The 13,459-nt window shown below is 30.8% G+C and overlaps 1 protein-coding gene across 1 annotated transcript; it reads right to left on the reverse strand.

Moving 5' to 3' along the window:
• Positions 1-1,603: 1,603 nt before the first annotated feature.
• Positions 1,604-3,062, reverse strand: LOC130989880 (B3 domain-containing protein Os03g0212300-like). The gene is made up of 4 exons (XM_057914027.1): positions 2,917-3,062; positions 2,562-2,835; positions 2,175-2,230; positions 1,604-2,079 (listed from the first exon to the last, which is right to left on the reverse strand). Exons 1-4 carry the CDS (start codon positions 2,965-2,967, stop codon positions 1,828-1,830), a joined length of 633 nt encoding a protein of 210 aa, XP_057770010.1. The 5' UTR covers positions 2,968-3,062; the 3' UTR covers positions 1,604-1,827.
• Between the last annotated feature and the right edge of the window lie 10,397 nt (positions 3,063-13,459).

Here is a 13,459-nt window from a genome sequence, read left to right on the forward strand (position 1 = left end):
GATTTTATAACTGAAATCTTAGTTTTGTATTTTTCCTATTTTCATGTTTCGTTTGGATTTTATGCACAGAACCTATTTAGTGAAACTTGCATTCAGTTTTACTTTTCAAAGATTAATTCAAATTTGTGTCTTTGTCACATTTGATTTCCGCAACTCAGAGTTGGGCTCTTGAGCGCCACATGTGAAGATTTTTCTTCCACAATATCCTATACTCTCCCTCCGTAATATCGTTTCCACATTATGGACGGCACGAGTTTTTAAAAAACGATGGATAACAGTTGACAATAGTGGATATTGATGGACGACACAAATTTTAAGAAAATGATGAATAGCAGTTGATAATAGGTATTGATGTGAGTAGAGTTTAGATCCCACTATAAATGTGTGGAAGGAAATAAAGTGTTATATGAACTCTACTGCTATAAAAGGAAGTGAAAATGATATTGTGAACGGATCAAAATGGCAAAAATGAAAACAATATCGTGAACATATGGGGTATTTTTTTGTCACCTTGTAGACCTCTTTGCTTCCAGTCTTTGCCTATTATGTCCCTTTATTTTATTTATTTGAAAAGGGCAATAATGGATTGATAGCACGAAATAAGCAATTTTGTAGCAGGTGGGTAGCAATTAATTAAGATGCTATTTGTATTTGCTTTATAACGCGCATGCTTCAACATTAAATTATCTATTAGATGAATATAATTAATCTTAATAGACTATATGAATTGCTGTAAGTCTGTCTCCTCTTCAAATCATCTAGATGGATTAGTGTGTGTTTGAATTTTTATGATTCATTTTGCATGTTTCACACAATAATAATCATAACCTGTGAATCGTGTTGAAATTGCATATCATGCAATATAAACTATGAATATCAAATAGTGTAAATACATGTGTAGCCAAAAATATACTACTACTACTACTAAAACTTATAAAGTCATGCCTATAATTCTATAGCAAAAGCAGTTATTTTTAAATGAAAAGGCAAATTTAATTTTATGATGTTAACATAAAGTAATGTGATATTAAAATAAAATGAAAACTAAAATTTATTCGTTTTTCTTTGTACTTGACAAGTTGATATCTATTTAAAGCCTTTAATTTTTTTAATCGGCTTTTACCTTTTAACTAGTTTTGCGCATTTGTGGTGCACGGGAGACATGTCCACAAAATACATGAACTTTTAATCGGCTTTTACCTTTTAAAATTCAATTATTTATTATAGTTATCCATCCGTCGACAAAAATATGTTTTAATTTGTCATTTTCATTCGTCCACATGTCCTAACCCTAGTTTGTGGATGAATCAAAATATACAACAATTTTTTTTCTAATTACTACGTTAATTCCACTATTTCCAATCTCAAGCTATGAGTAAACCATAACCATATGTATATTATAAGGGGCGTTTATTTTGCATAATTGAGTATTTTTATCATTAAAAAATCATATTCTCCAATTTCACCCTTTCAATGTGATATAATAATAAAAAAAAACTAGCTAGCTTAAATAATAGAAATAATTAATTCATATTTGTGTCTTGTCATTTTTTTTCTTATCAATTACGCAACTAATTAAAGAAATTTAAAGATTACACTGCGATGAACTCGAACCCAAGATTTCAAGCTTTATGCATTAACCACCTACTGCTAGACCAACACACGCACACTCGTATCTTTCGTAGTATCAATATACTGATACAATAGAACACAACATAAAATATGATCCCAGAAAACAAATGCAAGCCTTCAAATTCCAACACATGGAAATTAATTAACCAAAAGCTTGAAGGCTGCTAGAAAATTATAACTTTGTTAGAAGAGAATCTAATTTTTCAGCTCCTTCACCAAAATCACATTCTCGGCGGAGTCGAACTCGAAGGAATATCTCCTTCCATACACCAATCCGTTTGCAACTCTAAAACCAACCCAACCTTGAGTCAGCTCGAGGGTGCAACGCCGGCGCAGCCGGTTCTTCTGCACGAGAACCGGCCAGTGCCGGCGCTTGGGCGGAAACTGCAGCACCACGCTTCTTTTGTCCATCAAATCAGCCTTCTCCGCGAACTCGTGGAACAGATACTTCACCAATCAACAAAGTAAAAAAAAACTCAAATCAAATGATGTTTTTTTTTTTTTTTTTGTTTAATGAATCTGTTTGAATAGAGAGCGTATACCGTTCTGTATTTCCTGGCTTGCGTTAGAACGAAGTCGAAGCGCGGCCTATCGACCCCTGTAACAAAATTCAAGTTCGTTTAGAAAAACGAAACAAAATACTCCCTCCGTCCCAACGAAAGCGGTTCGCTTTTTTTCAACATGAAATTTAAGGAGAATAAGATTGTAGTGTAAAAAGTGTGCGGGGCCACATTGTTTGTAGTGTAAAATTATTACCAGAAAAGGAAATGCACCACTTTCGTTGGGACGGTTCAAAAAGAATACGCATCGTTTTCGTCGGGACGGAGGGAGTAGTACTTTGTCCATAAAATATTAGTCATAATAAAACTAAACCATTTTTATTAAAACTCATGTCGTGTAATAAGGAAGGGAAAGAGAGAGAAATGAACCTCGAGATGAAGGTGGGAGTTCTAAGCAGGAATCGTGGCCGAAGATGGCGACGCGGAGAGAGGAGGCGGCGACGATGTAGAAGATGAGAAGTTTCATTTCGAGGATGTCGTTGTCTTTGACGAACTGGGACCAGCCGTCGGCGATGTAGAAATCGCCGTTGATCTTCTTGATCTTGACGGCCCAAGATCTTCTTGCCGGCTGGGTTTTGAGCTGCAGGAAGAGTCGAGGAAGAAGATGTAAACCGTGATCTTTCACAAACGCAGCTGGAATTTTCTGCAAGAATTAATACAACGAGATCATGTATATATGTAGGAGATATGATGATGAACATAAGAAACAAGGAATTTTTATTACCAGTTTTGTTTCAAAATCATGGTAACAGAAAATCATGAAGGATTTGGCCATTTGATTTCGGCAGCTCAGAACTAAGAAAGAGTGAGCACTGTGAAGATTCTTCTTCTCTAATATTCTATATGTTTTTGTCACCTTGTGGAAATTAAATCTTGGCTTTCAATCTTTGCCTATTATGTTTTTTTTTGTTTTTTTTTGGAAAGCGCAATAATGAATTGATAGCACAAAATGAGTAATTTGTAGTAGATGGGTAGGTAGCATTTAAGATGCGATTTGAATTTGTTTTTTATAGCATGCATGCTTCAACCTTAGATTAGTTAGATGAATCATGTGACTCGAATCCAAGACCTTTAGGTTCAAACATTAATCCCTCACCGTTTGACCAACATACGCACGATGAATCATAATCTTAATAGCCTATGAGTTGTTGTAAGTTGTTTCGTCTCCAACTAATAAGCTGTGTGTTCAAATAATAAATAAGAGTGGATTTCAAAAATATTTAAATTGAAATAGTAAAATTTAAAATTATCCACTAATGGCTTTGATCCATCTCCTTACAACTAATTTTTGAGTTGCTGTCAGATCCTTCCTTCTCCTTTGGATTTGCTTTGACCTCCTTAAGCGCATTTTTCCTAACCCTTGCTGGATCAGAAGTGCTTTCATCTTAATCTTCCACAGATTAAAATCGCATTTTTCGTTAAACATCTCAGCCTTGAATCTTGTTGCAGACATCGTGGATTCGCTTCCCACCGGACGACGCCAATTGTTGGAATATAACAATGATTAACGATCAAACAACAAGAACACAAATGAAAATGACTCAAGATATACGTGGTTTGGATTTGAATATCCTACATCCACCAAGGGTCAATCAAACTCTTATTAATGTCACAGGAGAAGATAACTGGAGCAAGAAATTATAAGAACACTCTCTAGAATCGCAAGTGAGAGTTATACGCACAACTCACTCCAAAACCTCTCATTGATTTTACCTCAAAACTCAGAAGCAAAATTACAGAATTCAATAAGCTCAAACGTGAAGAAGAACAAATAATAAAGCTAACATACACTTAATTAAACGGCGCCGTATGCAACTCTGTTATATATAACTGTAAAACTAAAGAATTAGCTTAACAGCCCTTAAATTCCCAGAATTTGCAAATAGGTCCCCCACGTGCGATTGACGTCATCCTTCCATTTTCAAAAACAAAACTGGTGCCAAAATAAAATAAAAAACTTTCTTTTTGCCAACATAGTGGCAATTAAAAAAAAAATTAAAATTGAGAAATTTTTCATTTTAAAGCAGGGCACCGCGGAAACTAGGCGTTGCGTATTTTAGCAGCCAGAAAAATAGGTGACGCAATATTTGCTTGCTTCACATTAGATTAGATGATAAAACTGTAAAAAAAATGATAAAAATCCACAGTCAACACACAGCTGGCATCTTCTCGCCATTACGGTACCCAATTTCGGACATGCTTCATTTTTTTTCTGTCTTTGTTTTACAATAAATCGACAAAATTCATAATCAAACGAACTCTTTTCTGACTTCACTGTATCCCTTTCCGCGACTCTATTCGGACAAGACCACACGGTAAGCAGGGTCGGTCCTGAGAAAAATGAGGCCCTGAGCGAAATTATAAAAATGGGCCCTCAATATATTGAAAAATAAAATTTTCCATTACTTATAAAAAATGACTTCATCTAGCATTTTTAGTTGCATGCTATCTAAAATCTCTTAATCTCTTTTTCTATTCATAACTAGTATTACTCCCGTGCGATGCACGGTAAAAAAAAATATATTTTTTAGAATATTATATTTTGAAAATAAAATTCTATAAGTTACTTATATTATTATATAAAATAGCTCTAATAAAGATAATAGCATTAAAATGAAGATAAAACCATCTTATAATTGGAGGATATAAAATGAATGATCAAGATCTTGACAAAACCTTTTTAACTAACGATTATTATTATCTATTTAAAAAATTTCCACCCAAATATCTAGATATTTTTCTTTCAAATTTTCTATTAGTTTTGAAAGGATTTTTGGAACTTTTAATTACTTTTTACTTATTTGCATTTCATAATATATATTTTTTTGAGGCGTTAATTGACTGTAAATTCACAAACTATTAGTTAATTTTGCTATTTTTTTCAACTATATAAAGTTACAATATAAATACATAAACTTTAGTTCATTCTGAAATTTGCCCTAAATTTTAATTCCGTTCATACATGACAAAATTATAGATGATATAATATATACACATTATATTAAAATAACTTATACAAAATTTCTACTGAAATATACACAGTACTAATATCTTATATATATATATATATATATATATATATATATATATATATATATATATAGGGGAGGGATCTATAGAGAATGCCTATAAAATAAAGAATGGAGAATAACTCCTTACCGTTAGATCTTGCAAAAGTAGCGGTCATGATTGAATTCGAATATCCATAAAAAATCATGTTTAATTAATATAAATCATTTTTATATTCAAATAAGGGTAGTTCGGCCAATTAAACCACACCCAAAATCTGAAACATATCTCACTTCCGAAAATAAAGCAACCCCTTTCTTCCATTATTCCATAGATTTTTACAGTTTTCGAAAAATCACAATACGTTGCAGACAAACGATTTAGAGAGCAAAAGAATTTTGAAGAAGGTCGCCGGCGGTGAGTTCATTCAGTTTTTGGAAAGATTGGAACCGCTGATTTCATTTATTCAGTTTTTTAAAAAAGATTCGAATGTGGGTAAACCATTGTCGATCTTGATTCGAATTTTTGAATTTTATTTGCTGAAATGTTCAAATATTTTACAAAAAATATTTCGAACGAAACGTAAAAAAGTTATGAACAGCTAAATAAAATTTTCAAATTTTATTTGCTGAAATGTTAAAATATTTTACAAAAAATATCATCTGACTGAAAATTTTAAAATTTTTATACAAAAAATATTTCGAACAAAATGTTAAAAAGTTACGAACATCTAAATAAAATTTTTGAATTTTATTTGATGAAATGTTAAAATATTTTACAAAAAATATTTCGAACGAAACGTAAAAAAGTTATGAACAGCTAAATAAAATTTTCAAATTTTATTTGCTGAAATGTTAAAATATTTAGAACAAGTTTTAAAAAGTTACGAACATCTAAAATAATTTTTTTGAATTTTACTTATGTTGTGATAAAATAAATCATACCAGTAAACTACAAAAAAAAAAAACCAAAAAAAAAAGTCTTACATATGTTGAATATATAAGAAAGGAACCAATTTTTTTTTGTTTTGTTTAGTGGTTTAAAAAAAATGGATTAACATGAACCTTTCCGAATGAATGTCTTAAAAATATGAACATTCGAGTAAAGAAATCTGAATAATGATATTTGATTGAATTGTAAAAAATAATTGAACATAAATTTTTTTGAATAAGCGTAATAAAATTACGAACGTCTAAATAAATTATTCGAAAATATTTTTTGCAGACATATAATATTTAATAAAAACTTTTCGAACAAGCGTAACAAAACTACGAATATGTAAGTAAAAATATTTGAATTCTTAAATAACTAAATTAAAACTTCATACTTTGTGTTCATCTCTCACGGATAATACATTCAACAATGTCAAACACTTTTAATTATTTAACCTTAATTATGAAAACGAAAACAGAAAGAAAAAGAAAAAAACGTCTAGTATAAAATATAATTCAAATTAAAAAAGAATGAAGATATACATAACTCCTACCAAAAATAAATAAGATTCGGTCAACACTAATTAATCATGAAACAAGGAATTACATTAACACCCTTATCATAATTTCGAAAATTATAAATCTGAATTAATCATAACCGTGAGATTACTTAAATCTAGGGGCCCGCATTCATTCTCTATTCTCAAAATACTTACCATACTCTATGGATCGTCTCCCTATATATATATATATATATATATATAGGTGAGGGCTAAAATAAAAACACTCCTTAAAATATAAAATATAAACAATTTTCAGCCCTTAGATCATCAAAATCTACGGTTGATTCGTAACCCTTTTGGATGAATTCGTGGTCCTGGGTTCGAATCCCAAAGGTAGCAAAAATTTATTTTTCACAATTCGTAACCATGTTGGATGAATTCGTAACCCTGTTGGATAAAATTCATACATTAAAAAAATATATATATATATATATATATATATATATATATATAGGGTTGGGTTCCGGTGGATCCCTATGCTTATACGCAAAAACTTGGGTGAGGTCAACCTCACCCTATGAGACGGGTTTGACCCGTTTGACCCGACCCGCGAGATTTAATATACATAATCGATTTTTTAACAAATGAATACAAGAGTTTAAGCTGGTGCAGTGGTAAGAGTCGCCTACTTTTCTTATGCCATATAACGGAGATACAGTGTTCGAATCCCCTTACCCGCATTTTTCTTCTTCTTCTTCTTCTTTTCCCTTTCTTTTATTCTTCTTCTTTTCCCTTTCTTTTTTTACGTTTTTTTGGGTTTTTGTTTCCTTTCTTCTTCTTTTTGTTTTTACTTTTTTTTGTCTTCCTGTTTTCATTATTTTTTTGTATTTATATATATATATATATTGCGTTTTTTATTTATTTTACTGTTTATATATAAATATATAAATATATTTCAGTATAAATAATAGAATGGCGAAAAAATAAAAAAAAATAAAAAAAAAAATGGCGAAAAAATAATCAATAAATTATTCAAGTAATCATTGTCGTAAAGAAAAGTAACTATTAATATGAAGAAATGTAATTTTTCTAAATTATTATGTTTTGAAAACATTACTTTTCTTCATGTTGATTATTACTTTTTAACACAACAATATTTACTTTGGTTCGAAACAATGTAGAAATAAATAATTTTATTTATTTGGTGAAATAATTATTTTCATGAAAAATAATATTTTTTTATTCGCGAGAACTTGTACTTTTAATTATTTTGTCAAGTAATTAAGCATTGTCATAAGAAAAAGTAATTATTGATATGTATAATACTTTAAATTGAATAAAGGTATATACTTATATTAACATAAGTATATATTTGTGAGAACAAATGTATATTTATGATTATTAAAAATAAATATTCATATTATGATTTAGTGTTCAGGGTTTCGAGTTTAGGAAATATAATACTTTATATTGAATGAAAGTAGATATTTATATTAACATAAGTATACATTTGTTAGCACAAATGTATATCTTATGCGTATTAAAAGTAAATATTCTTATTAGAGTTTAGGATTTAGTGTTCAAGGTTTAATGTTCAGGGTTTATGGTTTAGTGTTCAGGGTTTAAGGTTTAGAAAATATAATACTTTATATTAAACGAAGATAAATATTTATATTAACATAAGTATATATTTGTGCCAATAAATGTATATTTTGTATTTATTTAGGGTTTAGTATTCAGTGTTTAGGTAATTACAAAATATAGAATGACAGGAAATACTTATAGAAACATAAGTATACATTTTTACAAAGAAATGTATATACTAGCCTAAATAAAAGTAAATATTTCCGTTAGGGTTTGGTATTCATTATTTACGGTTTAGTATTCAAGGTTTAGGGTTTAGTATTCACTATTTAGGGTTTAGTATTCAGTGTTCAGGTAATTACAAAATATAGAATGACAGGAAATGTTTATAGAAACATAAGTATACATTTGTACAAAGAAATGTATATGTTAGACTACATAAAAGTAAATATTTCCATTAGGGTTTAGCATTCAAGGATTAGGGTTTAATATTCATTATTTAGGGTTTAGTATTCAAGGTTTATGGTTTAGTATTCAGTGTTCAGGTAATTACAAAATATAGAATGACAGGAAATACTTATATATAGAAACACAAGTATACATTTGTACAAACAAATGTATATGTTAGACTACATAAAAGTAAATATTTCCATTAGGGTTTAGTATTCATTATTTAGGGTTTAGTATTCAAGACTTAGGGTTTAGTATTCACTATTTAGGGTTTAGTATTCAGTGTTCAGGTAATTACAAAATATAGAATGACAGGAAATACTTATATTAACATAAGTATATATTTGTGCTAAGTGCTAACAAATGTATATTTTATGCTTATTAAAAGTAACTATTGTCTTAATAAAAAGTAATTATTCATATGAAGAATTGTAATATTTCAAAATTATTACTTTTTTAAAAAAAATGTTATTTTTACTTACGAAAACTTGTAATTTTAATCACTTGGTCAAATAATTATAGTTGTAAGAAAAAATAACCATTGATATGAATAAAGGTAATTTTTTTTTAAAAATGAAATAAATGAAAAAAATGTATATATAAAATGTTAAAAAGAAAAAATTAAACGAAAAAGTAAAAGAAAATAAATAACACTTTACTAAAGTAATTATTATTGTAATAAAAATTAACCATTAATATGACAAAAAAAAAACTACAGCATAAATGTAATAACAGAGAAAAAAAAACGTAATAATAAACACAAAAAACGCTAATGCAAAAAAGAATCATTTATAACAGAAAAAAAAACGCAATAAGAAAAACAAAAAAGCTAATGCAAAAACGAAAATAGAAAAAAAAAAAAAAAAAACTCAGAAAAGAAAAAAAAAACAAAAGGTAAAACGAATGGCAAAAAAATGAAACTAAACTCAGAAAAGAAAAAAAAAACAAAAGGTAAAACGAATGGCAAAAAAATGAAACACTACAAAAGCTGTAGTCAGAATTCGATCTCTGGTTGATAAGAGAGGATAAACTTTCCCTAACCACTACACCACAATTAATTTTATAATTAAGAAGGAAACAATTTTTTATATATTATATGCGAGCCCAGACCAGCCCATCCCCACACCTTAATCCACCAGACCCACGCCCAAACTCACCCGACCCGCGCCCCGACCCGTCTCATGGGGTGAGGTTGACCTCACCCAAGACCAACTCATGTTTATAATAGATCCGTAGATCCAAATCTAGACCACACATTTATGACATGTGGCGCATCAAGATGGTGACACGTGGCAAGGCATTTCAAGGCAAAATCTGGAGAGGGGTAAAATTGGAATGTAATTTTCGAAATTCAAAAAAAAAAAAAAAATTATATTTTCTCAAAATAGGTATATTTTAGACGCATAAAGTTTCATACGAGAATGCATGAACTTTCATATAAAAATGCATAAAGTTTCATATAAATATGCATAAGATTTCACCCCACCCCAACCCCCCCCCCCACACCCCAGAACCCCACCCCCACCCACCCCCTACCCCCCCACCCCCCACCCACCCCCCCCCCAAAAAAAAAAAAAAATTTTTTTTATTTTTTTAAAAACTGATTTTCTGACCACTGACCCACCCCTACCCCCACCCCCACCCCCCCCCCCCCAAAATTTTTTTTTTAATTTTTTTATTTTCTCAAAAACTGATTTTCTGACCACCCACCCCCCACCCACCCACCCCCCACCCCCCCCCCCCAAAAAAATTTTTTTTTTTGAAAATCAGTTTTTAAAAAAATAAAAAAATAAAAAAAAAATTTGGGGGGGGTGGGGGGGTGGGGGTGGGTCGGTGGGGGGTGGGGGTGGGCCAGCAATTAGAAAATCAGTTTTTGAAAAAAAAAAAAAAAAATTTTTTGGGGGGAGGGGGTGGGGGGTGGGGGGGTGGGTCGGTGGGGGGTGGGGGTGGGGGTGGGCCAGCAATTAGAAAATCAGTTTTTGAAAAAAAAAAAAAATTTTGGGGGGGGGGGGTGGGGGTGGGGGGTGGGTGGGGTGGGGAGGCAGGGGGCAGGGGCTGGGGTGGGGTGGCGAAACTACCAGATTTATTAAAATGAAATGCATTTTTTGTATAGTTTAATGCATTTTATGTGAAAACTTTATGCATTTTTGTTTGATTTTATATGCATGTGAAACATGCCTATTTTTGGGGGGTGGTAATGGGGAGGGTTGGGGGGTGGTGTGGGCTGGATTGGGGGGTGGTATGGGGTGGGGTGGTGAAAATACCAAAACTGGAAAAATTAAATGCATTTTTCTGTTCAAAGTTATGCATTTCATGTGAAAACTTTATGCATCTTTGTGTGAAACTGTATGCATCTAAAATATATCTATTTTGAGAAAATCTAAAAAAAATATATTTTTTTTAATTATTAAATCCGAAAATTACATTCCAATTTTACCCCTCCAGATTTTGCCTTGGAATCCTTGCCACGTGTCACCATCTTGATGCGCCACATGTCATAAATGTGTGGTCAAGATTTGGATCTAGGGATCTATTATAAGCATTGGGATCTATATGATCCCATTCCTATATATATATATATATATATATATATATATATATATATATATATAGGGGAAGGCTAAAATAAGAACGCTTCTTAAAATATAAATTAGGAACCATTTTCAGCCCTTAGATCATCAAGGTCTACGGTTGATTCATCACCTTGTTGGATAAATTCATGGTCCTGAGTTCGAATCCCAAAGGTAGCAAAAAATTATTTTTCGCAATTCATGCCTTTATACAGTTTATTCATGCGTGTTATACATAAAATTCATGCATTTTTGCTGGTTCGTAATTCTTAAAATAAGGGTGGTTTATTGAATAACCGCCCCCTTTTTTAAGGGGGCGGTTATTCAATAAACCACCCTTATTTTAAGAATTACGAACCAGCAAAAATGCATGAATTTTATGTATAACACGCATGAATAAACTGTATAAAGGTATGAATATCGAAAAAATAATTTTTTGCTACCTTTGGGATTCGAACTCATGACCATGAATATATGCAACAAGGTGATGAATCAACCGTAGATCTTGATGATCTAAGGGCTGAAAATGGTTCTTAATTTATATTTTAATAAGCGTTCTTATTTTAGCCTTCCCCTATATATATATATATATATATATATATATATATATATATAGGGGTGGGCTAGGATGAAAACACTCTTAAGTGTATAAATATAAACGTTTTTTCAAATTACGAATTTTATCCAACAGTGTTACGAATTCATCCAACATGATTACGAATTGTGAAAAATAAATATTTGCTACCTTTGGGATTCGAACCCAGGATCATGAATTCGTCCAGGAGGGTTACGAATCAACCGTAGATCTTGATGATCTAAGGGCTGAGATTCATCCATATTTTATACACTTAAAAGTGTTTTTATTCTAGCCCTCCCCTATATATATATATATATATATATATATATATATATATATATATATATAGGCCAAGGTTCAATGAAGAAGGCCTAAATGTAAGAAAGAAGAAAGAAGTAATCTCATCCGTTGATCTTATCTAATCTAACGGACATGATTTGTTCACGCCATGTTCAACGGATTTTTTCGTTGAACATATGGGGGGTCGAAACCCATAACCCCCAAAAATATTGTATATGTTCACGAATGTTCAACGAAAAAATCCGTTGAACATGGCGTGAACAAATCATGTCCGTTAGATTAGATAAAATCAACGGATGAGATTACTTCTCTCTTCTTTCTTACATTTAGGCATTTTTCATTGAACCTAACCCTATATATATATATATATATATATATATATAACTTAAAAATAGAATTTCTAATATGATTTACATTTATTAAATTTTTAGTACATTTTTGTATGAATATTACATTATTATTATTATTATTATTATTATTATTATTATTATTATTATTATTATTATTATTATTATTATCTAGAGTAGATTGATAAAAAAAATAGAAAGAAAAAATTATTTTTAAAAATAGTAAGGAGATTTTTGGTAGGAAAACTAACTTACTATTTTTGAAAGTGATTGAGCTTTTATATATGTATATAGATATTGTCAAATCATTCAATCTCTCTAGGGACATTGACGATCTCAAATACGTTTTCAACAATTTTAAATTTAAGAAGCTCATTTTAGAACAGTAAGTCAGTAACTGGCATTGTCAGCATAATTTTATATTTCGATTTGAACTTTGAAGTTTTAATATAATATAAATTTGACCATAAGTTATATTGCCTAATATTTTTTTTAGTATATATAAAGTCTATAATTAATGAGATATATTTAAAATTTTGGGCCCTCAAAATTATGTTACAAAATTATCATCAAATTAATTTGAAATTGATTTTAAATTGAACTTTGAATTTTTGACAATAAATTATGTTATCTAATATTTTTTAGTATACATAAAGCCTATAACTAATGAGATATATTAAAAAATTGGGCCCTCAATTTTTTTGGGGTCCTGGGCCGTCGCCCATGCCCGCCCGCCCTCAGGGCCGGCCCTGCTAATAATGGATTTATAGTATATGGGTAGCATTTAAGACGCTATTTGTATTTGTTTTATAGCGTGCATGCTTCGACCTTAGATTATTTAGATTACTTAGATTTTTTTTTAAATAGGCGCGTGCTCAGCACGCGCGCACTCCAACAGCAATCAAGCCAAGCCTGATAGAACAGGTCAGCCTCAAGTCGAACGAGCCTGCAGTGGGTGACCCGATTTCAGGGGTGACTCGAGTCCCCCCCCCCCT

This window comes from Salvia miltiorrhiza, chromosome 6 (assembly GCF_028751815.1).
Source record: "Salvia miltiorrhiza cultivar Shanhuang (shh) chromosome 6, IMPLAD_Smil_shh, whole genome shotgun sequence".
NCBI lineage: Eukaryota > Viridiplantae > Streptophyta > Magnoliopsida > Lamiales > Lamiaceae > Salvia > Salvia miltiorrhiza.